At 49.8% G+C, this 27,050-nt stretch overlaps 1 protein-coding gene and 1 non-coding gene across 2 annotated transcripts; both read left to right on the forward strand.

Moving 5' to 3' along the window:
* srcap (Snf2-related CREBBP activator protein) lies at window positions 1–26,800 on the forward strand. The gene is made up of 36 exons (XM_029714987.1): window positions 1–84; window positions 176–250; window positions 370–3,575; window positions 4,250–4,297; window positions 4,619–4,873; window positions 4,984–5,169; window positions 5,541–5,880; window positions 6,580–6,758; window positions 6,895–6,973; window positions 7,094–7,183; window positions 7,363–7,539; window positions 7,739–7,950; window positions 8,208–8,385; window positions 8,501–8,637; window positions 10,413–10,582; window positions 10,854–11,046; window positions 11,243–11,379; window positions 11,627–11,813; window positions 11,924–12,245; window positions 15,776–15,985; window positions 16,167–16,331; window positions 17,042–17,191; window positions 17,301–17,717; window positions 17,798–17,940; window positions 18,166–18,476; window positions 18,716–18,918; window positions 19,271–19,440; window positions 19,649–19,845; window positions 20,124–20,238; window positions 20,334–20,459; window positions 20,776–20,958; window positions 21,073–21,156; window positions 21,266–23,886; window positions 23,922–24,946; window positions 25,044–26,318; window positions 26,433–26,800. The coding sequence occupies exons 3-36, from the start codon at window positions 642–644 to the stop codon at window positions 26,798–26,800; spliced, it is 13,587 nt and encodes a 4,528-aa protein (XP_029570847.1). The 5' UTR covers window positions 1–84; window positions 176–250; window positions 370–641.
* On the forward strand, window positions 20,509–20,588 carry LOC115163526 (small nucleolar RNA SNORA11). Its single transcript, XR_003869762.1, has one exon. It is a non-coding gene; the product is annotated as a small nucleolar RNA SNORA11 (small nucleolar RNA).
* Window positions 26,801–27,050: the final 250 nt, after the last annotated feature.

The following is a 27,050-nucleotide window of genomic DNA, read 5'->3' on the forward strand; positions in this document are numbered from 1 at the left end:
GCCAGTACTGTACACTTATGCAACTCTTCAGAGAAACGCATGAAACCAGAGTTGAACCATCATGTGTGGTTCTATGATTCCATGGTATGGAACATTTTATTGTAGACCAGAGAACAGTGGAATAGATCATTGGAATCTTTGAGGTTATCTTCTAAACACTTGTATTTTTCCTCAGAATATGTGGACCGGACCTTAATCAGCATCCTGGAAGAGGAAAGCACGGAAGATCTGTGTCCCACACCACAGACAGGTGGTCATTCTTTAACCAGAGACACTTATTTAGTTTGACAAATTATTAAATCATTTCTCTCTGAATACATGTACTGTACTTATCTACGTCAACTGACAACTTCCTCGCTCTTCTTCCAGGTGCAGTGTGTAGCCAGAGCTGCACAGAGGGAGGAAGCTCTGGGGAGGAGGTGGTGCAGCAGTGCACCCCTCCGGCTGTGCTGGGTGGCAACCCCCAGGCTGAGCATTATGTGGCTGGGTCATCCCAGCATGCCCTGCATCCAGTCCCTGCTGCACCACTGGATAACACGGCCACGTCACAGCCAGAAAGACACGTACACGTCAGTGAAAAGAACGCACCCACAGCGAGTCACCCCAACGGCAAAACTAAGGACAGCCGTGAAGAAGGGGCTATGTCTGATAGTGGTGCTGAGGTTGTCCAAGGAGGATTGGGCCCATCGCACCCCAAGGATCCTAGTGTGTCTACAGAGTCTCACTCAGACAGATTCTCTAACATACAGACGGAAGGAACAGAGCAAGATTTGCATTACGGGTCACAAACTGATAACCGCAGCAAAACAGACAGACAGACGGGCGCTGCTGGACCAGGTCAGGACCAGGCTCTGCAGCAGGGAGGTGCAGGTGGAATGGTGGTCGTCAGTGGGACAGAACAGCAACAGCCTCTCCCAGAGACCGAGAAATTGGAATATAAACAAGAGACTGGAATGGAGGAACTTAGCAGGGAACACCCAGCCAGAAACCTTTCCTCTGAATCCTTCTCAACAGCCTCCCCTCTTCCCCTCAGCCCAAATAAAGATAAAGTCCCAGACCACAAAGAAGACGCAGGGATGGAGCAGCCTCAAACAACTCTGCCTACTCAGGCGAATCAGGCCAGCCATAGACCTCTGTTTGAGGTCAAAGAGCAAGCAGGCATTCTTCAAAATTTTGAGCAACCCATCACTGACAACTGTGAGAGGAAACAAACCGACATCTCCACAGAAGCTAAAATCACCATGCAGAACTCGAATGATGACAAAGGAGAGATGCCGGGAGCTAATGCTGTGGAGCAGGGACCACAAGAACCTGAAAGACCTACAGAACCATCTGAGAGTGGACATGTCACACTTGGGAGTTCACACACACAAACGCCACTCCCAGCCCCACCAACTGACGTATCCGGGACCCCACAGCCAGGAGCTAAATACTCTGGACTTGTACCCTACACGCCTCCTGGCAGTGGAAATTCCACCCCAAGCTACTCAACTGACCGACAGAGTGAGAGCGATAACGAAAAAAGTCCACCTCAACCGAAGGAACAGATTGAGACTAACGGGGCAGAGGAGGAGACTGAAACGGCCGAGCCCTCACCCAACCTTACAATTCAGTCACAAAGCTCTTTTCTACACGAGTCGTCAACAACAGCAGCAACCCCTCATGTCCACCACCTCCCCAGTTTAGAACTAGACTCAATGCAGACAGAACAATCTGTTGAAGTTCAGATGTCTAATCCTGAGCACGTAACCAGGATGGAGACTCCACTGGTGTCTGAGCATGTCCTCTCAACTGACACTCAAGGAGCTGTGATGCTTGGAGGAGAGACCAGCCTGGAGTTGTCTGAGGAGGTGCAGGTTAATCAGTGTGTCCTCCTGGAAGAACATGATGTTATTGAATTAAACTCTGAACTTTCTTCCGGAGAAACAAAGTCGTTTATTGAAGGGACACATTCGCATATCGAAATGTCCCAACTGGCTGCTGGAGAATTTGAGATTTATAGCTTTGCAGAGGAGGAGATTGCAACAGAAGTTGTTGGAGAGAGACTGTCTCTCTCCCCAAGCTACGAAGTAAACTTATTCACCCCACTCATTGAACACTCTGAGAATTGTACAGCCAGTGAGGGACAAGACATACACCTGCCATCTCCCTCTCAAACGGGTAATGACAATGATCAAGCCATTATCCAGCAAGGCCCCCTTTCATCAGATCATGGTTTCTCAGATATGGAGGTATGTTCAAATGACTTTATTCCTAGTCTCTCCACACAAGATGTAGAGATGACTGATGAAAGACATAATTTAGAACCCGAAAACACATCTACTGAAGCGGACACTGCTGTGGTGGAAGATTCAAGTGAGGTTGATTTAGTCATAACTGTCCCAGGATCAGATACAACAGTTGGACAGGCGGACACTTGTACACAAGCTACAGCACCTTGTATGGAGACCAGCACAGCTGTCTCAGACCATAGAGGGCTGAGCGTTTCCCCAACCACCCATCTGAGTAACACCCAAAAGTTGCCAGGGGAAACTGAAGTAGGGTCAACGACCAGTAAGTCTTCTCTTGTCTCCCCAATGGAAGAATTAACAGAAGTTGTTGTACAGTCAACCAGTCAACACAGCATTGAGGTCCTCTCCTCGCCAATTACCGTACACTTGTCAGAGCGTAAAGGGCAGAATTGTCCTCCAAAAGAGGTACCAAGAGTTACCTTACAAAGTACTACAGAACCAGACTCCTGTGTTTCTTCTCATGAAGGGCCTGAAGATCCACAACCCTGTCCAACTCTGACAGAAACCCCAGTGCAGACCCAGCAGGATGTCGGTCGTGCTGTTAATGTGACATCAACAACCGAGGTCAAACCGGAGGCTTCCCGGTCCCCGCGCTCCTCTGGCGTCATCGACCCAAAGCTCCTCCTATTAAAGCGCGGGGACACCCCTCTCCTCAAACATCCACCCTCCTTATTGTTGGGGTTGTGCGTGCAGCAAAGCAACAGCTTGACACATCCTAGTGCTAGAAGCCCCAGCTGTGGCTCAGACACGACGCCTGTGGTAGAGTGCCCTCCCAAAGCTGTGGCAGCCACAGTCTCTGTGCAGGAGCCTGTGGCTCTCTGCATTCATAGAGGCCAGACAGAGCCCTCCGTCAAGACAGAACCCACAGCAGCACTTCCCTCTACAAACACCCCATGCCAGCCCCGTCTGCCCCCTCCCTCTGGTCCCACGCCATGCAAATCTGACAGAGGGGCCTTAACTTCGATCAAAACTTCCATGGGGAAAGCAGTGACAGTTTCCCAAACCCTAAACCCTCCCACCATTGGCAACACACCTTCCAAGCGCCCCTCTGACCCCAAGTTGCCGTCAACATCAGGCAATGTGACGAGGAGTAGTCACTCCGGTTCCTCCTGTGATGGGAGCCAGTCTGGACCGCTCCCTGTTATCCGGCCACGGCTAGCTGGTGTGAAGGGCCCAGGGATCAGCAGCGCCAAGGAGGAGAGCAGTGATGGGGAGGCTGACCTGGCAGTGGAGGCCAAGCCTGGCCGCAGGAGCATGGTCACCCACAGCCCAGCAGAGAGCAAGGTATGCCCCAAAATGGCTTTCCATGTAGGCCTAGCTGTTTCCTTAAGCTGTTCTGCCAAGTCAGCAATTATATCGCTATGTATCGACAGAGACAATTATTTTCGCATAAAAATTATTGCTCTGCCAGCGGGGCACACACACATTTTTCTACTGTATGTATACTTGTTTATTATGCATATTTTCATTGTTTAATGAAGGTATGTGTTGATATGCAATTTTGTGAAACATTTAATTTGGCTACATAATAAACTCCCTTTTCAGTTTGAAGAATTTTGAGCTTGGCTTGGTTGACCGTGTTTGCCCTATAATTAATATGCTATGGTTAGTTAAATGTAGGAAAATGTAGCTGGCTCAGTTGGTGCTGCGATTATATTCGAATGAGGCAATTCCATGAAATCCTGTTGAAAGTGCAAAGCTACAAGTCATAAGTTTATCATTCCGATAAGTTTTTGAGCATGGGACTTTTTTTTTCAGGTGATGAAAAATGAACACGCAGTCGAAATTCCATACTTTTATTTAAAATGTTAATTTTCAGCATGTTTTCAAATTATAGCATTTCATTCTCAGTTCTCAAAATTGTTTCTCCATTTGTTGCATGAAATGATCTTTCATATGCAGTGTTTTGCTCTAGTGATTTAAAGTTGGCCGCATGTTAAGCCATGTGTGTTTTCCAGCATGAGCAGAGACAGAGCAGGCCAGACAGAAAGGCCCTTTTCTCAAAGGTAAGCGGTGGGTATCAGACACTCTGATAGATCACACTTGCAGAATGATCACTGAACCATCGTTCAGCTGACATTTTTCACATGAGATGGCAGGTGTCGCGCAAACTGCAGTTTGAATGGGTGTAGGCTACAGAATATTAATCTGTTTGTTTTGTATTCAATGCTGCATGTGATTTCAAAGAGAATTGTTGACAGCTTGATGTACAACATTGTGTTGAGACAGGTTTTTCTGTGATCTCTATGCATGTTTGGCCTCTGTTCCTGTAGGCACAGTCTCGTTATGGTCCTGCTCAAAAGTCCTCGTTACCTTCTCATCTCCAGGTACGCCAGTGGATAGCAGACAGGGTCACTCCAAGTTCGTCTCCCTTCTCGCCCTGTTCTTCACCCCCCTCTCCTAGCCAATCTTCCTTCAGTGACTGGACTCCCAGCTCTACTCCCCTCGCTCTCCGAGGTCCCCGGGGTCGGTTCCTCTCCCCGCCCTCTATGGGCCTGGGAGGTTCCTCCCCATCGGACCCGGTCACACCCTATCGACCCCGCATGGAGCGTCACGCCGACATGGCCGAACTGGCCAAACACGTGAGTCAGCGTTCTCCTGCTCATCCTTCTGACCTTTGGTCCTAAATGTCAACTGTGAGAGCAACTTTATTTCTTTGCTTCCGGATGTGAGCTGTGTTGTGTTGTTGTAGGAAGCTGAGATAGAGGGCAGGACCCTAGCGTTGAAGAGAGAAGGCTTCTGGTCTATAAAGCGACTGACCCGTCTGACGGAGCCGCTCCGGCCCAAGGTGCACTGGGACTACCTGTGTGAGGAGATGCAGTGGCTCTCTGCTGACTTTGCCCAGGAGAGAAGGTGGAAGAGAGGGGTTGCCAGGAAGGTCAGAGACTCCCATAGATCATTTTCATTTCACACCGCTTGGCATCCATCCAAAGTGGAATCCATAATGCGGAGAGATTGGTATTACCTACTGATGGCTTAAAGCAGGGGTGTAAAAGCGAGAGGGTCCAATCCGGCCCGCGTGTGGTTTGAGTAAAAAATACCAGCTGTATTTCTGCCTGCTTCAACGGCAATAGTTCAGATACAAATGAAAACATGAAGTGACCCCGGGAATCGATAGAACACCGCTCAGAGATGCACAGAAACGGTATAACATTCAAAATGGGTGAATATCTCCTTTAACTGCCATCATGATTTCAGGTTAGGTCCAAAAAGTTCAAAGGAACTCAAAAGATATTCATGTTTCTGCAGGTGGTGCGGATGGTGATGCGACACCACGAGGAGCTGAGGCAGAAGGAGGAGAAGGCCAAGCGGGACGAGCACGCCAAAATCAGACGAGTCGCCTCCAACGTAGCCAAGGAGGTCCGGGCCTTCTGGGGCAGTGTTGAGAAGGTGGTGCAGTACAAGCAGCAGTCCCGGTTAGAGGAGAAGAGGAAGAAGGCTCTGGACCTCCAGCTGGACTTCATCGTGGGCCAGACAGAGAAATACTCCGACCTCCTCAGTCAGGCCCTGGAAACGGCACCGGCTGGGAGCAGTGAACCTGCACCCTCGCCACCCAAAAAATCCCTTCCACCTGCTGTGGATGAGGATGGTGAGGACTGTTTCTTTGCTAATTGTTTCTTGTGAATCCAGACTGCCCCAATTCAGAATCTCTAGTCCTTACCTACCTATAATTTACAACATAAGGAGGTTGTTGTAGCCACAGCTCTTAGATCAGCTGATGTGTTGTATGTAGTGCATCCTGGTGCAAAATGCCTGCTGTGTGCCACCAGTTGGTGCTACACGTTGTTGGTGGATGCGTTGCTTTGAGACCTTGTTAAACGTGCTATTTAAATGCAATCAATTGCTAATATTAGTCCAAAGCTTATTCTGTAAGTTTGTTGCTAAAGTGTACGTTAGTGCTCCTGTATTTTAGTCTCCATTAGCAACTGTCAGACTCAGTGATGTCAGTCCAGTGACCAGACTGGCTGTGGCTGTCAGGGCTGTTGGGTTAGGCTGCTGACAAATTGCTGTTTGTGCAGAAAGCCATTGGGAGGTCAACAGTGACTTCAGTGCAAGGGCTACTAGAGAAAGCGCTGTCTTGACAAGAGGCCAGTCTCATCTCCTGCCATTTATTTCTCACCAGAAATGATGCAACTATGACCCCTAAAGTGCATTGACATTCCAATCATCAGACCTGACCTAGCATAATGGAAGTGGAACTTATCCTGGTACCGAATCCTGCACGGCTTTCAGATGCCTTAACAGACCAGTTTTAACTTTCCTCTGTCTCTCTTCCTCCCGTCTGCAGACCGAGACTTTGAGCCTCCGTGTGGCGAGGAGGAAGATGACGAGGAGACCATCGACGTGGAGGAGGCGCAAGACGGCAATGATGCCGAGACCCAGAGGAGAGAGATGGAGCTGCTGAGACAGGAAGGGACCATGTCCTTGGCAGAGTTGCTCAGCACCCTCAAACGGCCTCATTCACAGGTGGGTACCACTGGCAAAGCCCCTCACTCATACCGCACTCCCATGTCCTTCCTTTGTATACGTTGGTGCACATTACAACATTGATCATACTGTAAATGTTGTTATTCGGTGGAGACTGACTTTGTTCCTTCCCCAGGACTCGGAAGAGGAGTGCTCAGACAATTCGTCAACAACAGTGGAGGAAGACGAAGAGTTCACAGCCAACGAAGAGGATGGTGAGGCCCTAGTAATACCATTGTAGTTGATGTTGTGCATTGTTCAATGGATAACTTGTCAATTTAGTGACTTGGCTGTGAGCATTGGTGTAATTATTTGTCCATGTCTGTGGTGCTCAGCTGAAGACGAAGAAGATACCATCGCAGCCCAGGAGGTAGTGGAGGGGGAAGCTGATCACGCAGGAGAGCTTGATGACTTGGCTAAAGAAGGTTACCACCCACACTACTAAAACGGCTGTATCTGCTGCACAGATGATGACTCCAATGTGCTGCGTATTTGTTTTTAAGCTATTGTCATTACAAGCCCCAAGTAACTGCTATATCCCTGTCTGTAACATCTGTTATTTAAGACTGCTCTAAACGTTCTCTTCTTCCCATTCCCCTCCCAGGTGACATGACCGTGGAGGAGCTGCTGGAGAAGTACAAAGGAGCGTATGCCTCTGATTTCGAGGAGCCCTCGGCGTCCGCCTCTCCTGCCAGCACAGAGGAGTCTGAAAATTCCGGAGACGAGGAAGAGGAGAGCGAGGAAGAAGAAAGTGATGTGGAGAGCAACACCACCTCCTCAGGTACTGCCCACACACACAATGTTGGAACATCTTTTCTCTCTCACCTTGCGAAAGCTCTTGGAAGCTTCACACTGTAGATGGACCTACAAACCAAAAATCTGAAGTTTTCAAGTGCTTTTACTTTGCCAGTCATGTGCGTTTTGTCCTGATTATACCACCCTCACTGCATTACCCCTCTTCTCAATGAACCACTCACCAGATGATGAGGACAGTGAAGAGGAAGAGGTCAGTGACATTGAGGAAGAGGACAGTGATGAAGATGAGTGCGGTGAGGGGATGGAGATCCTGCTGAAGGAGGGGGACCACAGCCCCCCTCTGCCAACTGGCCCAAGGCCCAAGAAGGAGATCAGCCACATCGCTGCTACTGCAGAGAGCCTCCAGCCCAAAGGCTACACCCTAGCCACGACCAAGGTGGGTTACCCATGCCTTACGACACTGGCCAGATAATCAAACAAGAAACAAAGATCCTTTGCTATAAGCTTGTTGATGACTTAAGGGGAAGGTTGATACTTTTCCATTCATCCCGTTCCAATAAGCCCGTCCTCCACTTTTAAAGTGACACCAGCCTCCGCTGGCTTGGGTGGCTATGATTCCACCATGATGCTGTGAAATGTAACCAGTCGGCATCACTTTATTTGTTTCATTTTTTTTTGGTTCTTCGTCAATAGGTCAAAACTCCCATTCCCTTCCTGCTGGTGGGCCAGCTGCGTGAGTACCAGCACATCGGCCTGGACTGGCTGGTTACCATGTACGAGAAGAAGCTCAACGGCATCCTGGCTGACGAGATGGGCCTTGGGAAGACCATCCAGACCATCGCCCTGCTGGCTCACCTCGCCTGTGAAAAGAGTAAGACATTGAGTCATTCATTACAGTCCATTCATACACGAATGTTTTACCAGGACAATAGAAGATATGCACACAGCCTGTATATTTCGGATACTTAATCAAGTTGGTTGTTCAGGTAACTGGGGGCCCCATCTGATCATCGTGCCAACCAGTGTGATGCTGAATTGGGAGATGGAGCTGAAGCGCTGGTGTCCCGGATTCAAAATCCTCACTTACTATGGCAGTCAGAAGGAGAGGAAACTCAAGAGACAGGTAAACCACTACCAACAATCACCAAATCCCCTTGTAAATGGATACAAATCTTCATTGTTATTAACTCAGCGCCAATCGCTCCTCACGAGGACCGCTCTCCATCGCACTCTGTTCTGGGCAGTCCTCCAGCTTGTTCCATCTATGGCCGGACGATATGGCCTAAAAATCATATTTTTAGCCTAGGTGTAACTTCATTAGCCCTTAATTCATCAGATCATTGCTGTCTGTTTGAAATGCAGTGTATTTTACCTTTTAATTGCACAACAACGCTTATTTAGAAAAAAAAACATTAGAAAAACATAGTAAAAAAAACGATATGATTTTTAGGCCGTATGATTTTTAGGCCATAAGCCTTCCACAACCGTAAGACCCACTAATAAACTATTTTGATAAAATAATTAAATGACCTTGCTGTTTGTTTTTGTTTTTTTACTATCACTTTTCTGGCTTTCAAGTCTATGAAAAATGCCCTTTTTGTTTCACATTTAACTAGAACTATGCATAGTGCACTAACTTCTTGTAGCAGGCATCTGGCTATAGACAATGAACACAGGTCTCATCAACAACCTCTCAGGGCCTCGTGCTAGTGATTAACCAGCTAATCTTTATATTTCAAGTTTAGCCAACTTGGATCTATTTGCTGGCTAACAAAGTTGAACTGTTATGAACACACCCTTCTGTCTGTCTCCAACGGTTTGAAAAGCATGTTAGGCTGTCCACTTTGTTCAGGTGTTGAAATCAAGTGGCCTACCTTATTTTTCAGAATGACAACGAGTTGCCAATTCCTTATAATTGTTTTATGCTTATTCCACATTGTGTTTTATAAGACTAGACAGCAGCATTTTAGCCAAAGACTGTTATACTAATGGTACATGGTACCAATGCCACTTGCAACAGACTAACCATTGATTGTTGTTTTAGTAGTGTCTGCTCTGCGCGCTATTTGAGGAGTTGAGACATAAAAAGGGCATAGTTTGAAAAGTTAACTTCTCTATTACAGTAAATAATGTCTCAATGTGTTTTGGTGTCCATATTACCAGTTTTAGTACCAAACCTCAAATACAAATAGCGTGTTGAAATCGCTTGCCAGAGAGGAAGATGTGATCTCTCAACTTGGTTGGCGTGAGAGGCGTGTGTGTGTGTGTGTGTGTGTGTTAACCGAAGAGGCAAAGTGAGAGGTTTCACTCTTGCTCAAATGTCAAAATGAGGCCAATGCGTTTCTATGGGCATATTTTGGACCTAAGCTTGTCGACTGTGTTCTAGCCTTTGGGACAACGACTCCCATTGTTAGTGTGAAGAAGTGCATCTCGTCATTATATACAGATCTCTGGTGTAAATGGGGAAGGTGTACACACAGCACGGAGGAGCGAAGGAGAGATCAAAAATACATGAGAACAAGTGGACATAAACGCTCATAAAAACGAAAAAAGAACAAAACCTTGATTCTTGAGATACAGGCATTTGGAATATCACGCAAAAACACATTCGAATTAATCAAATGAATTTAATATCACCCAGCCCTAGTTCCACCCGTGCCGGTTTTCTTAGTGTCTGCTTTAAACTCCCGCCTCCCCTGTGTTTCTTTGGCGCCCTCTTTTCCTTTTCGGGTTCCAAAATAATCTTCCCTGGTGCTGCCTCATCTCTTTTCTGGTGCTTCCTGTCTCATTCCAACTGAACAAAAAGTCAGCCTTGCATACTGAAGTGGATGAAAGCCCTGGCCCTCTGAAGTGTCACTGTTTCAATAAGCTAATGAAACAAGTCCTCTCTCTACTCAGGGTTGGACCAAGCCCAACGCTTTTCACGTGTGCATCACCTCCTACAAGCTGGTGCTGCAGGACCACCAGGCCTTCCGACGCAAGTCCTGGCGCTACCTCATCCTGGACGAGGCCCAGAACATCAAGAACTTCAAGTCCCAGCGCTGGCAGAGCCTGCTCAACTTCAACAGGTCGGCACTAAGGGAGGGGAGAGATGTTTATAGACGGCCAGTATGTGTTGCCAGTGAACATCGTAATCCTCACTTATGAATAGTAATACTACCAGATTTTTACAGCGCTTTTCTAAAATCCTTCAGAGGAGTGCTCCCATTTCTCTGCATTCTTCCTTTACCAATATCAGTCCAAATTCCAACAACTAAAGCTGAAAGTTCTTCGTCCACTTAGAATATAATAAACTTAAATCCTAAGCTAGTGTCATTTTAACGTTTTCTCTGGCCCCAGTCAGCGGCGCCTGCTGCTGACAGGCACCCCGCTGCAGAACAGCCTGATGGAGCTGTGGTCCCTGATGCACTTCCTCATGCCCCACGTCTTCCAGTCCCACCGAGAGTTCAAGGAGTGGTTCTCCAACCCCCTCACCGGTATGATCGAGGGTAGCCAGGAATACAACGAGGGCCTGGTCAAGAGGTTACATAAGGTAAGAGCTCAGGCTGCGATAGATGGAGGAACGCACACTTGGGCAAGGGGGTGTGGCTGGGTCAGAGTATGTAAAGGGGTCCAAATGAACTGTTAAATACCATGAACTGTTTTACATGTTTGTGCACGTTGAGATGTTGTAAACGACATTCTGTTCCCTAACCCGACATATCACCACTTTCTGTTTTTCCTTCTAGGTGCTCAGACCATTTCTGTTGAGGAGAATCAAGGTGGATGTGGAGAAGCAGATGCCTAAGAAATATGAGCATGTGGTGCGCTGCCGTTTGTCTAAGAGACAGCGCTTCCTCTACGATGACTTCATGGCACAGGCCTCGTAAGTATCTATAGACAAGGGGGTTACTGGAAGCAAATGATGGATTGCAGGAGGGCTCATTGGTTTGAAGTTCTGCCAGTAATACGCTTTTTACCTGTATATTCCTATTGCTCATTGCCAGAATGTTTTTACATCACTTTGATGTTGTCAGCTTCTACTATAGGTTTGCTTAGTTCATCTACTAGTTAATATTGTAAAGGAAACCCCTTTTCGTCACAGTATTTCTCACCCTTTTTATTTCTCTCAGGACCCGGGAAACGCTGGCTAGTGGTCACTTCATGTCTGTGATCAACATCCTGATGCAGCTCCGTAAAGTGTGTAACCACCCCAACCTGTTTGACCCTCGGCCCATTCACTCCCCCTTCATCACCAAGCCCATCGTCTTCCACACTGCCTCCCTGGTACAGCGAGCCCTGGACGTCTCCCCATTCAAGGTTACTGCCCCCTGGGGATGGGGTGTGTCACTGGAGCTGTGCAGTCTAATTTAAATGCATTTGTACTTATCTAAACGTCCATAACCTTACCCCTCCTCCTCCGTCCCCAGCGCTGCGACCTGTCCATGTTTGACCTGGTGGGTCTGGAGGCCAACGTGTCCAGGTACCAGGCCGACGTGTTTCTGCCTTCCAGGAAGGTCACCCGTCAGCTGATCCAGGAGGTCATGGAGTCCCCCGACCCCCCTCCCCGTCCCAAACCCGTCCGCATGAAGGTCAACAGGATGTTCCAGCCCTTACCTAAGGCTGATGGTCGCACGGTGCTGGTGGTGAACAAACCCCGACCCACCTGCCCTGTCACCTCTGCTGCTCAAGCCTCAAGGACGCCTCTCATCCAGGATGTGACCCCAACCCCTACACTGCCAGTCCAACAAAGTTAGTACTAAATAGCTTGAATTTACAAGTACAGTGCATTCGAAAAGTATTCAGACCCCTTGACTTTTTCCAAATGTTACGTTACAGCCTTATTCTAAAATGGATGAAATATTTTTTTTTTCATCAATCTACAAACCGTACCCCATAACGACAAAGCAAAAACAGGTTTTTACCTTCTACATTGTAGAATAATGGTGAAGACATCACAACTATGAAATAACACATGTGGAATTATGTAGTAACCAAAAAGTGTTAAACAATTAAAAATATATTTGAGATTCTTCAAAGTAGCCACCCTTTGCCTTGAGGGCTTTGCACACTCTTGGCATTCTCTTAATGAGGTAGTCACCTGGAATGCAGTTCAATTTACAGGTGTGCCTTGAGTTAATTTGTGGAATTTCTTTCCTTAAAGCATTTGAGCCAATCAGTTGTGTTGTGACAAGATAGGGTTAGTATACAGAAGATAGCCCTGTTTGGTAAAAGACCAAGTCCATATTATGGCAAGAATAGTTCAAATAAGTAAAGTCCATCATTACTTTAAGACATGAAGGTCAGTCAATCTGGAACATTTCAAGAACATTGCACTTGAAGAAACTTTCAGTCGAAAAACCATCAAGCGCTATGATGAAACTGGCTCTCATGAGGACCGCCACAGGAAAGGAAGACCCAGAGTTACCTCTGCTGCAGAGGATAAGTTCATTAGTTACCAGCCTCAGAAAATGCAGCCCAAATCAATGCTTCACAGAGTTCAAGTAACAAACACATCTCAACATCAACTGTGTGAATCAGGCCTTCATGGTCGAATTGCTGCAAAGAAACCACTACTAAAGGACACCAATAAGAAGAAGATACTTGCTTGTGCCAAGAAACACGAGCAATGGACATTAGACCGATGGAAATCTGTCCTTTGGTCTGATGAGTCCAACTGAGATTTTTGATTCCAACCACCGTGTCTTTATGAGATGCAAGTGAACGGATGTTCTCCGCATTTTTCGCTCCCACCTTGAAGCATGGAGGAGGAGGTGTGATGGTGTGGCGGTGCTTTGCTGGTAATACTGTCTGATTTATTTAGAATTCAAGGTACACTTAACCAGCATGGCTACCGCAGCAATACGCCATCCCATCTGGTTTGTGCTTAGTCCCACTATCATTTGTTTTTCAACAGAACAATGACTCAACACACCTCCAGGCTGTGTAAGGGCTATTTGGCCAAGAAGGAGAGTGATGGAGTGCTGCATCAGATGACCTGGCCTCCACAATCAACCAATCTCAACCCAATTGCAACCCAATTGAGATGATTTGGGATGAGTTGGACCGCAGAGTGAAGGAAAAGCAGCCAACAAGTGCTCAGCATATGTGGGAACTCCTTCAAGACTGTTGGAAAAGCATTCCAGTTTAAGCCTGATTGAGAGAATTCCAAGAGTGTGCAAAGCTGTCATCAAGGCAAAGGGTGGCTACTTTGAAGAATCTCAAATATAAAATAAATGTTGATTTGTTCAACACTTTTTTGGGGGGGGTTTACTACATGATTCCATATGTGTTATTTCATAGTTTGTCTTCACTATTATTCTACAATGTAGAAAATGGTAAAAATAAAGAAACCCTTGAATGAGTAAATGTGTCCAGTCTTTTGACTGGTAGTGTTAGTATTCAGAACCTTTACTCAGTACTCTGTTAAAGCACCTTTGGTAGCGATTACAGCTTTGAGGTCTTGGGTATGACGCTACAAGCTTGGCACACCTGTATTTGGGGAGTTTCACCCATTTCTTCTCTGAAAATCATTCCCATAGCATGATGCTGCCACCACCATGCTTCACCATAGGGATGGTGCATTCAGATGTTTGGCATTCAGGCCAAAGAGTTCAATCTTGGTTTCATCAGACCAGACAACCTTGTTTCTCATGGTCTGAGAGTCCTTTAGGTGCCTTTTGGCAAACTCCAAGTGGGCTGTCATGTGCCTTTTACTGAGGAGTGGCTTCCGTCTGGCCACTCTACCCTAAAGGCCTGATTGGTGGATTGCTGCAGAGATGGTTGTCCTTCAGGAAGGTTCTCCCATCTCCACAGAGGAACTCTGGAGCACTGTCAGAGTTACCATCGGGTTCATGGTCACCTCCCTGACCAAGGCCCTTCTCCCCCGATTGCTCAGTTTGGCCAGGCGGCCAGCTCTAGGAAGAGTCTTGGTGGTTCCTAACTTCTTCAATTTAAGAATGATGGAGGCCACCGTGTTCATTGTGGATCTTCAATGCTGCAAAACTGTTTTGGTACCCTTCCCCAGATCTGTGCCTCGACACAATCCTGTATCAGAGCTCTACGGACAATTCCTTTGACCTCATAGCTTGGTTTTTGCTCAGACATGCACTGTCAACTGTGGGACGATATATAGACAGGTGTGTGCCTTTCCAAATCATGTCCAATCAATTGAATTTATCACAGGTAGACTCCAATCAACTTATCGAAACATCTTAAGAATGATCAATGGAAACTTGAGCTCAATTTCGGGCCTTATAGCAAAGGGACTGTATATTTATGTAAATAAGGTATTTCTGTTTTTAATTTTTTATCCATTTCTAAAAACCTGTTTTTGCTCTGTCATTATGGGGTATTGGGTGTAGATTGAGGATTTTTTAAAATGTATTTAATCCATTTTAGAATAAGTCTATAACGTGGAAAAAGTCAAGGGGTCTGAACTTTCTGAATGCACTGTAAATACTGCTTGAGTAGCTGCTAATTTTACATGGAAAAATCAAACATATGATCCAAGCGTTTTTGTATTGGTCTGATCTTAGATGCACTATGCAGAAATCGCTCTGCTATTTCCTGGTTGCTAAAATTCAAATAGTTTGTCTAATTTCAGTTTGTGAAAAAAATCAAGCAAGTGTAGTGTAGAGAATCATTGTACGATCTACACCGCTGTGAAATATATATTTTCCATATCCAAACATATTGTATTTTCAGCTGTTTGAAGCTGGTGTACGAAACCGAAAGTAAAAGACTCAAAAGCGAAACTTAACGGGAAGCATAGAAATGGCGCACATAGAAACAGATCTCTACCGCTTCTTAGAGTGACAGATCTAGAACTTACATTTCTATGTGCATTTTTTGGGGGCAAGCCCAAAATATAGCATGTTACAGCTTTAAAGGAAAATTCTACACCGACTATATTTGATTTTTTTCATTAGTCCACTGATACAGTCCCAGAATGTTTTGCATGTCAGCAGTTAAGGTTTCAAGATATAGGACTTTCAAGAAGCATCATATGATGCAAGAAACATCATCAAGTGGCAGGTGACACTATGCTTCTTGAAAGTCCTATATCTTAACTTTACTGCCGACGTGCAAAACATTCTGGGACTGTATCAGCAGTGGACTAATAAAAAAATATTCCAAAATATAGTTTTTGAGTTTTCCTTTAACCTTGAATTCCATTAAACATTTCTCGTGGAAACTTCTACTCAGCCAGACAAACCATTCTATTCTACACAAACAGACATAATGTAATACTGTCTTCCCTTGTTTCCATGAACCCTCAGCAGTGTGTTCAGTGGCACCCATAGCCCCTCCTCGCCCGCCCTTGCACCCCAGTGGCCCCTCTGTCATGAGGTCCGGCTCCCCAATGCCAGTCCTGGCCGTACGCCCGCCCACCACCTCCTGCAACCCCGCCACCCATCTCACCCCTCCTCCCAGCAACGTTTTGACCCAACGGGTTTTGCTCAGCCCAGACATGCAGGCCCGGCTTCCCTGTGAGTACCTGCCATTCTCTCAAATACTCTCTCTGTCAGGCAACGAATGTGCATGAACAGTGCATAAGAACAAACTGAAAAAGTATTAGAATGTAAATTCATTCCATTTTTTTGTTTGTCTCTACTAGTGAAATGAAACTCATCTACATTTTAATATCTAACATTTTTCTCTCCATCTCAGCTGGGGAGGTAGTGAGTATCGCCCAACTGGCCTCATTGGCCGGGCGTCCTGTGTCATCGTGCCAGGGCAGTAAGCCTGTCACCTTCCAGCTGCAGGGCAACAAGCTCACCCTGTCTGGAACCCAGCTCCACCAGGTTCCCATGGCACCTCCACGCCCAGTACAAGGTCAGGTCAGATCCCAGCACTAACTAGACTACATGGAGAGTCACTGAGTGTACAAAACATTATGCTCTTTCCATGACAGACTGACCAGGTGAAAGCTAGGATCCCTTATTGATGTTAAATCCACTTAAATTACTGGAGATGAAGGGGAGGAGACAGTTTAACAAAGGATTTTTAAGCCTTGAGACAATTGAGACATGGATTGTGTGTGTGTGTGCCATTCAGAGGGTAAATGGTCAAAACAAAATATTTAAGTGCCTTTGAGCAGGGTATGGTAGAAGGTGCCAGGCGCACCGGTTTGTGTCAAGAACTTCAACGCTGCTGGGTTTTTCATGCTCAACAGTTTCCCGTGTGTATCGAGAATGGTCCACCACCCAATGGACATCCAGCCAACTTGACACAACTGTGGGAAGCATTTGAGTCAACATGGGCCAGCATCCCTGTGGAACGCTTTCAACACCTTGTAGAGTCCATATCCTGACAAATGGAGGCTGTTCTGAGGGCAAAAGGGGGCAGCTCAACAGTAGGAAGGTGTTCTTAATGTTTTGTACACTCAGTGTATATTACCAGATTGGCTTATGTCATAAAACTCTAGAATGTGCTGATATAGACAGCCATCTTGGTGTTCTATTTAAGTCAGGGGTACAGTATCTATCCTATCCTGCACTGACAGGAGTGTGTAAATGGCATGGTTCTTACTGTGGGCTCTGTAGGTAACGTCATGCATCTGGTGACCAGCGGAGGGCAGCACCACCTCATCAGCCAGCCAGCCCAAGTAGCAGTTTTCAGTTCAGGCAATACCCACGCTGTCCCCACCTCTCCTGTACCCTCGGGAATCCAGCTGCCTTGCAATTCTTCTCAAGGTACAGCAGCATCTCCTTTTTAAGACTATGGTCACTGATCTGATCTTTATTAGCGGTCTTTTGCCCTGGTTCAGTGACAGTTGTGTTCTTACCTGCCTTTCCTTTCCAGTGCCCTCCTCCGTGGTGACCAGCTCTGGGATTGTGAAGATCGTGGTACGCCAGTCAAGCAAGGAAGGAGGGGGTGTACCCACCCTGGCAGTGCCCCCTTCTCCTCGCGTAGCCCCCCAGGCATCAACCTCCATGCACCATCATGCCAATACTGCCGTGAGAACTCCTGCCCCCCAGCAAACCGCCCATCGCCACCCCGGACCCACCACTGCTCAATACACCCTGGCCCCCCCTAGAACCCCTACCTCAGTCACAATTAGAACCTGTACTCCAGCCCCCCCTCGAATCCCTGCCCCAGCCCCTCCTCGAACCCCTGCCCCCCCCCGTAATCCTACCTCAGCCCCCAGTCAGTCCCAGCCCCCTCGCCCAGTGCTTAAGGTAGTAACGGGACCAGCAGAAACCAGCACAGAACAGAAAGGTGAAGAGATGAATGCAAATAATGTTTTAGGATTCTGTATTTACAATCCCTGTATTGAACAAGTAAATTCTCCTCTCTAGCGCGTGTGAATTCTACGTTGACGCGTGAGGAGAGCAGCGACACCAAATCAGCCGTTCCTAAATCAGGGTCCCATGTTGGTGGATTTGTCCCCCCTCGACCTCGGGCACAACCTCGCCCACCTCCTCGCTCCCCCTTCTACATGGTACTAGCTACATCTTGCTTTCATTTACAAATCTCTTTTCTTTTGTTTGTGACTTGTTTCAATCACCATGTATGAAATTATGAGGTTGTGTACATCCCACAGTAGTACCTTTTTTTAGTTCTGTCAGTTATCAGCCCACAGCAACATTCTTAAATTGACTCCTGTCATGTCCCTTTAACTGTTGTTGTCCTATCAGCTGACAAACTGTCCCTTTCCCCCTGTCAGTCATGGCTGGCAGACAGCCGCAAGAAGCAGCGAGACAGCCGCCTGGCCCAGATCATCCGGATCAACGACCTGCACTGCAGCGCCAAACCCGTGTTCGGCCATGAGGTGCTGGACTTCCTCACCTTCCTCCCGGGCTCCTGCCCTGCTCCGGCCCCCAGGGCCCTGGGTCAGTGGGGTCGCTCAGGCCACGCCGCCTGCCTGTTCGCCCAGTCCCACAGCACCACGAACTACTGGGACCAGAGCCGCGCCCTGAGGGAGGGCATCCACACCACCGAGGACAGGCTGCAGCTGCTCAAAGATGTGATCGAACGGTAACACGCTGACTGCTGCTGTCCACTATCTGGAACCACGAGACTGTCCACATTTTTTTTTTAACCCTGCACTAACACACCTGATTCAACGAATCACCACACTAATCACCAAGCCCTTCATTAGTTGAATCAGTTGTCAGTTTTCAAGCACTTTCTGTTTATCTTTCTTGTGATGCCCCAGGGATTGATGAAGGGTAAATATGACCATTTCTAATCGGACCCTACTTCCTAACCTTCAGGTTTACGTTTGTGATCCCGCCGGTGGAGGCTCCGGCCATCACCATGCACAGCTGCCACCCCCCTCCATCTCTGAGCCACCAGCAGGCCGTGTTCACCTCGCTGCTCTCCTCCCAGGTGGCCCCGCTCGCACGCAGTCTGCACCGCATCCAGTGCAACATGAGGACCCACTTCCCTGACCTGAGGCTCATCCAGTACGACTGCGGTGAGTCCCCACTCAGACAACACAACCGTGCGTTCCGTAGGACTTAGGAAACTTGTCTTGTTTTACCTCGGCATTGGCTGAGGAATTTGAACTCTGACACCTCAATCAGTTTGGCTATGTGTTTGCACAGGCCATGACATGAAAAGACACTTAAGTGGAAGTGCTGTTACTTCAGCGATGATACGGGACACAGTCTGTCACTGGGTCAGGGTCACGTTCTGTGTCACTGAGTTCAGTTCTCCAGAGCAGCGTGTCCTTCAGTTGAAGACAGAGGTATTTTTAAAATGAGGAGAAAAGGTATGAGCCTTTGAATGATAACACTGTGTGTGTGTGTGTGTGTGTGTGTGTGTAGGTAAGCTGCAGACGCTCCACACCCTGCTGCGTCGGCTGAAGGAGGGCCAACATCGCGTTCTCATCTTCACCCAGATGACCCGCATGCTGGACGTGCTGGAGCAGTTCCTCAACTACCACGGACACATCTACCTCCGCCTGGACGGCAGCACCCGCGTCGAGCAGAGACAAGTGAGGGGCGCCGTGACTAGACCTGAGCTCTATGGGATACTGTTGTTGTGTTGGACTTCAGCAACTCAGTTGGGGGTCAATTCCATTTCAATGTCAATTATTTTGGACATTTGCGATTTGATTGGCAGAGTTGAATGGAATTGACCCGGACATCAGTATTGTTCTGAAACTGATAAAGGATGCTGACTGTTGTCCTCCTCTCCCTCAGTCCCTGATGGATCGCTTCAACGCAGACCGCCGCATCTTCTGCTTCATCCTGTCCACGCGCAGCGGCGGCGTGGGGGTGAACCTGACGGGCGCCGACACGGTGGTGTTCTACGACAGTGACTGGAACCCCACCATGGACGCCCAGGCCCAAGACCGCTGCCACCGCATCGGACAGACCCGCGACGTCCACATCTACAGGTACACCGTGAAACCCTTCCCTGCCTCTTAGTGTCAGCTTGGTTCAACAGTCCAACTCCCTCTAAGTCAAATCGTCTAAGCGCTACGGCTGTTTTTTTTAGTCTGCTCTAGATTTGACACAGGCAGGATCTGAAAGTCTCCGGAAGTAGCATGAACAGTGTGCGTACTTCTACTTTGAAGATATGAACGTGGTAGGCACAGAGCCTGTGGTTACTAGTCTGCCACTATGTTAGCTAGTCTGTTGAGCATCTGGTGTGACTACTCTCCACCCCCCCCAGGCTGATCAGTGAGCGCACGGTGGAGGAGAACATCCTAAAGAAGGCCAACCAGAAAAGAATGCTGGGAGACATGGCCATAGAAGGAGGCAACTTCACGACCGCTTTCTTCAAACAGGTACGTCTCCACCGACATAACACTCTGTGACGTCGTCCATTCACTCTGAATTGAGGGCAATTCAAAACGAACTACGCTCCCCTCTCTCCTCTCAGCAAACCATCAGGGAGCTGTTTGACGTGAATGAGGGGGAGAAGAAGGAGGTGACCCCAGAGTCGTCTGTGCCCCAGCCAGAGGAGGAAGAGACAGGCAACAAACAGAACACCACCATCCTGGAGCAGGTCAGTCACACCCAAAACACTGGTAATAACAGTATGTAGTTGAGTTTTACTGGTGTGTTCAGAGCAGGTGTCTCTCAGACCATAGACACCTGTTTATACCACACCATACAACAGCAGGAGTCTAGAAGACACCCAGAAAGCAGCAGCTGAGTGTTTGGACCAGCACTGACTCCATACAAACAAGCTTTATTTTATGAAATGAACATGGTTATTAGAGGTCAAATGATTGTTTTAGGAATTTTACAAGTCAGCAAGACGCATCAATCTCTACTCCAGGCGGCACTGTTCCCAAAAACTAATTCTCTCTCTACCACAGGCCCTTTGTCGTGCTGAGGACGAGGAGGACATAGTGGCTGCCTCCCAAGCCAAAGCAGAGCAGGTAGCTGAACTGGCAGAGTTCAACGAGGCCATCCCATTGGACGAGGCTGGTGAAGGGAGGGACCCGGAAGAGGAGGAGCTCTCCAAGGCCGAGCAGGAGATAGCAGCTCTTGTGGAGCAGGTGATTGTTGTTCAATATCACGTTTTTTGGGGGGGCTATTCAATCTGTGTTTGACTATTTTGAACTTTTTTGCAAAACCTGACAACCAATTTTCCCCCCCCCCTCATATCTCAGCTCACTCCTATAGAGCGCTATGCTATGAATTTCCTGGAGGCTTCACTGGAGGACGTGTGCAAGGAGGAGTTAAAGCAAGCAGAGGTAAGATTGATATTTAGGAGAGCTTGCCATGTGTCCATGTTTAATTGGTTCACCCTCTTAGAGACCTGGGTTCTAATAAAAAGCCTGTCTCTCTGCTCTGTGTTTACAGGAGCAGGTGGAGGCTGCCAGGAAGGGGCTGGACCAGGCCAAGGAGGAGGGCTTGAAGCTGCATGCAGGTTCCTCGGACAACGACGACGAGGACTTCTCATCACAGCCAGCGGAGGAGCCCTCGCCACCTGGGTCGGGCCGTCGCCCACGCAAACACAAAGAGAAAGGCGCCCCCTCCACCAGAATCAGCGGTAGGCTCCGAGGAGCCACGGCCTCCCCACCGCCCACTTCCCCAGAGCCAGAGTCCGATTCCCCCACCCCCAGAGAAGTGCCTGAAAGGCTCCGCTCAGCTCTGAGAGGACGAGGGGGGACCAAAGACACTAGCACCACACCGGCCCGCACAGAGCACCCCAGGGCCCACACCTCATCAAAGGAATCTGCCAAACCTGCATCCACAACCCCGGCCTCTCCTTCTAGAGACTCCAGTCTCAAATCCGGTTCGGCAGCGCCACCTCTCGGATCTCAGTCCCATTCCAGCTCAGTGCCTTCCACTGCCACCAGTCCTCTAGCTATGAAACCACTGATACTACCAGGGGACTCACACACCAGGTCACCCAGCAGGGAGAGGGCAGTGTGTATCACCTCAGAGTCCACGTGTCCGGTGGACCACCAGTCATACTCTGCCCAGGCCAGGGACTACGACATTAGGGACCAGGAGTCCCTGTCTCCCAACTCTGTGTGCCCTCTCTCCCGGTCGCCACGCAAGCGCCAGTCGGCTGACGGGGAGGTCCTGCTAGGCCTTCCGGAACATTCCCCGTCGGCCAAGGTCCTGCGGAAGCTCCCTGGTCGCCTGGTGACAGTGGTGGAGGACAAGGAGCCCAGGAAGAGGAGGAGGAGAGGCAGCGGGACAGGAGGAGGCTCATCAGAGGAGACGGAGAACGCTGAGTCGGGCCGAGGCTCAGACGAGCCAAGCAGAGACTCCCAAACCCCTGACAAAACCAGCCAGACACCCGAAGAGAAAGGGACTGCTTCAAAATACTCAACGACCACCAAACTCCCAGAGGACCAAGAATCCCCCTCAACACACACCTATCCTGCCAGAAGCTACCTCCCTTATTCCCCGCCCCACCAATCCCCTGACATGCCGGTGCTGAGGAACCTGCCGGTGCGGCAGCGGCTGGAGAGCGAGTCTCGCGTGGCGGCGCAGTTAGGAGAGCTAGGCCGAGGGAGGGGAGGGAACTACCACAGGAAAATGGACAATCAGCCAGGAAAAGACGGCAACTTGTCCTCAGTCGCTAATGTTGCGAACCTGACCCCACCAGTGAAACGAAAGAGGGGCCGACCCCCCAAAACTCCCCTCAGGTTGGCGGTGTCCCAGCCAGAGCATGTATCTCCTCCCCAGCCCACCTCAGCAAGTGATGGGAGCCCCGCTCTCTCCCCAAAACGCAAGCGGGGTCGTCCCCGCAAGGACTCGACAACTGTAAAGAATGCTGTGGGTGCAGGACATAACTCAACCGCCAGCACCACCAGCCAACCTGCTTCCCTGTCTGCCGCTGTTGACACAGAGCCACTACTCCCATCTGCCCCCACTGAGCCTCAAACTGTGGCCTCCTCTGCTATCTGCACCAGCCAAGACTCTCTGTCTACCAAAGCTGAGGACTCTACCGCAACATTAAAACCAAACACTAAGACTGAGGTCCTTACCACAACCCCAACTGCTATCCTGGCACTAAGCCCAGCTCAAGTCCTTACCACAACCGCTATTCCTGCGCCAAGCCGAACTCGAGTTCCCATCTCAATTCCAATCTCTGTCTCCACCTCAAGCTCAACCGATGTCCCCGCCTCAAGCTCAGCAACCATCTCCACCTCGGTTCCAATTTTAGTCCCTGCTTCAAGCTCATCCGCAGACCCCGCCTTAAACTCAACCTCTGTTCCTGCTTCAAGCTCATCCACAGTTTCCACCCCAAGCTTACCCACAGTATCCACATCGAGGCCGCCCTTTAGCCCTACCTCAAGGTCAACCTCTGGCCTCATTCGAATTCCAACTGCAGTCCTCACCTCAACCCTTGCCCAATTCCTCACCTCAAGACCTAGAGTCTCCACTTCTCCACCAATCTCCACAACTACCACACAAATCGTCACCCCTGCCCCCAACAAGATCTCCACTCCGCCCCTTGCCCAAATCACTATCCCTACACCAGCTCAAATCTCCAAAATGGCCACATCAGCCTCTACTCCAACCGTCACCTCCACTCCAGCCCCTACACCAACACTCACAAATGTCAAACCAACCCCTACTCCGGGCCCTACCACAATTGTTGCAACCCATGTACCAACACTTAGAAAACTCACCACAACCTCAATCGCAAATCTGACCACCATTTCCACACCAGCCCCAAGTATAATAGTCACCACCGTCACATCAGCCCGAATCACAGCAGTTACTGCAACAACCTCCATACCAACTTCTACCAAAATCACCATCACAACCACCACACCAGCCCCTACACCAACCAACACACCAGCCCCTACACCAACCACTACACCAACCAACACACCAGCCCCTACACCAACCAACACACTAACCTCTACACCAACCAACACACTAACCTCTACACCAACCAACACACCAGCCCCTACACCAACCAACACACCAACCAACACACCAACCACCACACTAACCTCTACACCAACCACCACACCAACCAACACACCAGCCCCTACACCAACCAACACACCAGCCCCTACACCAACCAACACACTAACCTCTACACCAACCAACACACTAACCTCTACACCAACCACCACACCAACCAACACACCAGCCCCTACACCAACCAACACACCAGCCCCTACACCAGCCCCTACACCAACCACCACACCAACCACCACACCAACCACCACACCAGCCCCTACACCAACCTCTACACCAGCCCCTACACCAACCACCACACTAACCTCTACACCAGCCCCTACCACAACTGTCACCACCGTTACACCAGCCCCTACCACAACTGTCACCACCGCTACACCAGCCCCTACCACAACTGTCACCACCGCTACACCAGCCCCTACCACAACTGTCACCACCGCTACACCAGCCCCTACCACAACCGTCACCACCGCTACACCAGCCCCTACCACAACTGTCACCACCGCTACACCAGCCCCTACCACAACTGTCACCACCGCTACACCAGCCCCTACCACAACTGTCACCACCGCTACACCAGCCCCTACCACAACTGTCACCACCGCTACACCAGCCCCTACCACAACTGTCACCACCGCTACACCAGCCCCTACCACAACTGTCACCACCGCTACACCAGCCACTACCACAACTGTCACCACCGCTACACCAGCCCCTACCACAACTGTCACCACCGCTACACCAGCCCCTACCACAACTGTCACCACCGCTACACCAGCCCCTACCACAACTGTCACCACCGCTACACCAGCCCCTACCACAACTGTCACCACCGCTACACCAGCCCCTACCACAACTGTCACCACCGCTACACCAGCCCCTACCACAACTGTCACCACCGCTACACCAGCCCCTACCACAACTGTCACCACCGCTACACCAGCCCCTACCACAACTGTCACCACCGCTACACCAGCCCCTACCACAACTGTCACCACCGCTACACCAGCCCCTACCACAACTGTCACCACCGCTACACCAGCCCCTACCACAACTGTCACCACCGTTACACTGCCCCCTACCACAATTGTCACCACTGCTACTGCAGCCGCTGCCACAACCATCACATCAACTCCTACCCCAACCCCCACTGAAGCCCCCTTGCCAACCCCCACCCCTTCCCAAGTACACAACTCCACTACCAACAAAATCCTCACCCAGATATCTACCCCAGCCCCCACTCCAAGTTCAACATTAGTCCTGCCCCTGGCCCAAATTCCTATTACATCTACCCTCTCCAGCAACTCTACTGCTGTGGCTGCCACAGAGAACCAGGCTGTGGAGACTGCCCAGAATCCAGACTCAGAGAACATAATAGACATGGAGGTGGAGACCCAGGCGGCTAAAGAGGACAAAAAGACGGAGGATGGAGAAGAGGAGATTAGTGACTCTCAACCGAAAAAGAGGAAAGTGGATAATTCTCCTGAAGCCAAAGACACTGTCCTTTCCACTCCCTCACTTGCTGACCCAGAGACTCCAGTGGCTCCTCGGCCAGAGGAAACAGATAAGCAGAAGATGGAGGAGAGTGCCGGAGATGACAAAGCCGCCAGCAAGAAGAGGCCTCTCAGTCGCCAGAGCAGTCAGGAGTCTGTGCGCTCCTCTTCTCCCTCCTCGGTGTGCTCCACATCCAATCCCACCCGGTCAGCCCAACACAAGAAGAGTGCAGAGAAGAGAGCACCTGCCAAGAGGAGGCGAGGAGAGGTTCTGTCTGACCCAGAGAAGGGAGAGGGGAAGACTGAGAAAGAGTCCACCAACGCCACTCGGAGGAGGCAGTCCAGGTCCTCTTCTTCAGACTCGGACCCCTGTGAAACCAGGAAAGAGCGCCTCCTCACCCGCTCGTCCCAGAGCTGGCAGGAGAAGGAGGGGGATGGAGAGGGCAACAGGCGGAGAAGAAGACCCGCCAGGAGCTCTGAACGGGAGGGCAGGACTGTGTCCAACAACACCGGTACTGGGGAGTCTGGCAGCGAGACATCCTCTGTGAGGGTCACCCGGAAATCCTCTGGTCCTCTGCCCACCCCAGAGAGTAAACCCCAGTCTAACAACGTGCCCTCTACCCCTCCCCAGCCAGAGGTCCTGGGAAAGAGGTGTTCAGCCCTGAACGCTGCAGCCAAACTCCTTGCCATGCGAGGCAGGGTTGACACCCCTGGCAGCAGGAAAGACCCTGCGGCTAAGGCTGCTGGGCAGAATGCCATTTCTCATGCTTCCTCTGACAAGAACCACAAGTCCAAATCTAAAAGTGCACCAGCCACTCCGCAAACAAACTGCAACAACAAAGCAGGAATCAGCAAGGTGACCCCCACCAAGTCTAGCCGCACCGCTGCCCGTTCCACCCGCCAGTGCCCTGGCGCCCTCGTCCCACCCCTGGAGACAGACAACAAGAGGGGGAGCAAAAAGGAGGAGAGTGAAAAAGAAAAAAAGAAGCCCTCGGAGGAGAAGGAAGAGGAGGGGGGCGAGAGGGAGACTCGCTCATCCAGGGGCCACAGCGCCTGCAGCAGCGTGAGTAGTGATGGTGGAGGGAGTAGCCGGAGCAGCAGCAGCAGCCAGCGCACCCACAGCCTCAGCTCCCAGAGCACCGGGCCCAGGCTCAACAGCTCGCGAGCACCCTCCTCTGGCAGCGAACGTGAACGCAGCACCGAGAGGGGCAGGAGGCGCAGCCACAGGAAGGAAGGAGAAGGCCGGGGGAGGGAGACCCGGAAGGAAAGAAAGGAGAGGCACGCCCAGAAGCGGGAGAGGCTCTCACAGGAAGGGAACGCTGGCTCGGGAGAGGGCACCCCGGACAGGGTGCTGCGCAGCGTGGCGGCTATGGCAGCAGCTCAGGCCCGCACACCGGCCGCCAACACCCGCTCCTCCCGCTCTTCCTCTGCCCAACACAACAAGACATGATGGAATAACAAGATATTTTTAAAAAACTGTGAGAGGGAGTGAGGGATTCTGACTGGAAAACGGAGGGGAAAAGGCCTCTAAAGTTGCTGCTTTGTCTACATTGACGGAGGCCAGAGCAGAACTGTGTTGTGCAGGTCAGTGACCTCCCTCCCTCTTGGGCCCTCTCCCCCACCCCACATTAGAGCTGGTCTCCTCTCCAGTTCAGCCATCATCAACTGGGGACAGGCTTAGCGATGCCAGACTGTCTGCG

Source organism: Salmo trutta, chromosome 2 (assembly GCF_901001165.1).
Source record: "Salmo trutta chromosome 2, fSalTru1.1, whole genome shotgun sequence".
Classification (NCBI taxonomy): Eukaryota; Metazoa; Chordata; class Actinopteri; order Salmoniformes; family Salmonidae; genus Salmo; species Salmo trutta.

What these genes read in the sequence shown, in the direction of transcription:
- srcap (XM_029714987.1), top strand. Translation starts at nt 642, where the DNA reads ATGTCTGATAGTGGTGCTGAGGTTGTCCAAGGAGGATTGGGCCCATCG. An exon ending in CACAGCCAACGAAGAGGATG is followed by an intron (nt 6,974 to 7,093) that starts GTGAGGCCCTAG and finishes TGTGGTGCTCAG; the next exon opens with CTGAAGACGAAGAAGATACC. An exon ending in CTCGCTCCCCCTTCTACATG is followed by an intron (nt 17,941 to 18,165) that starts GTACTAGCTACA and finishes TCCCCCTGTCAG; the next exon opens with TCATGGCTGGCAGACAGCCG.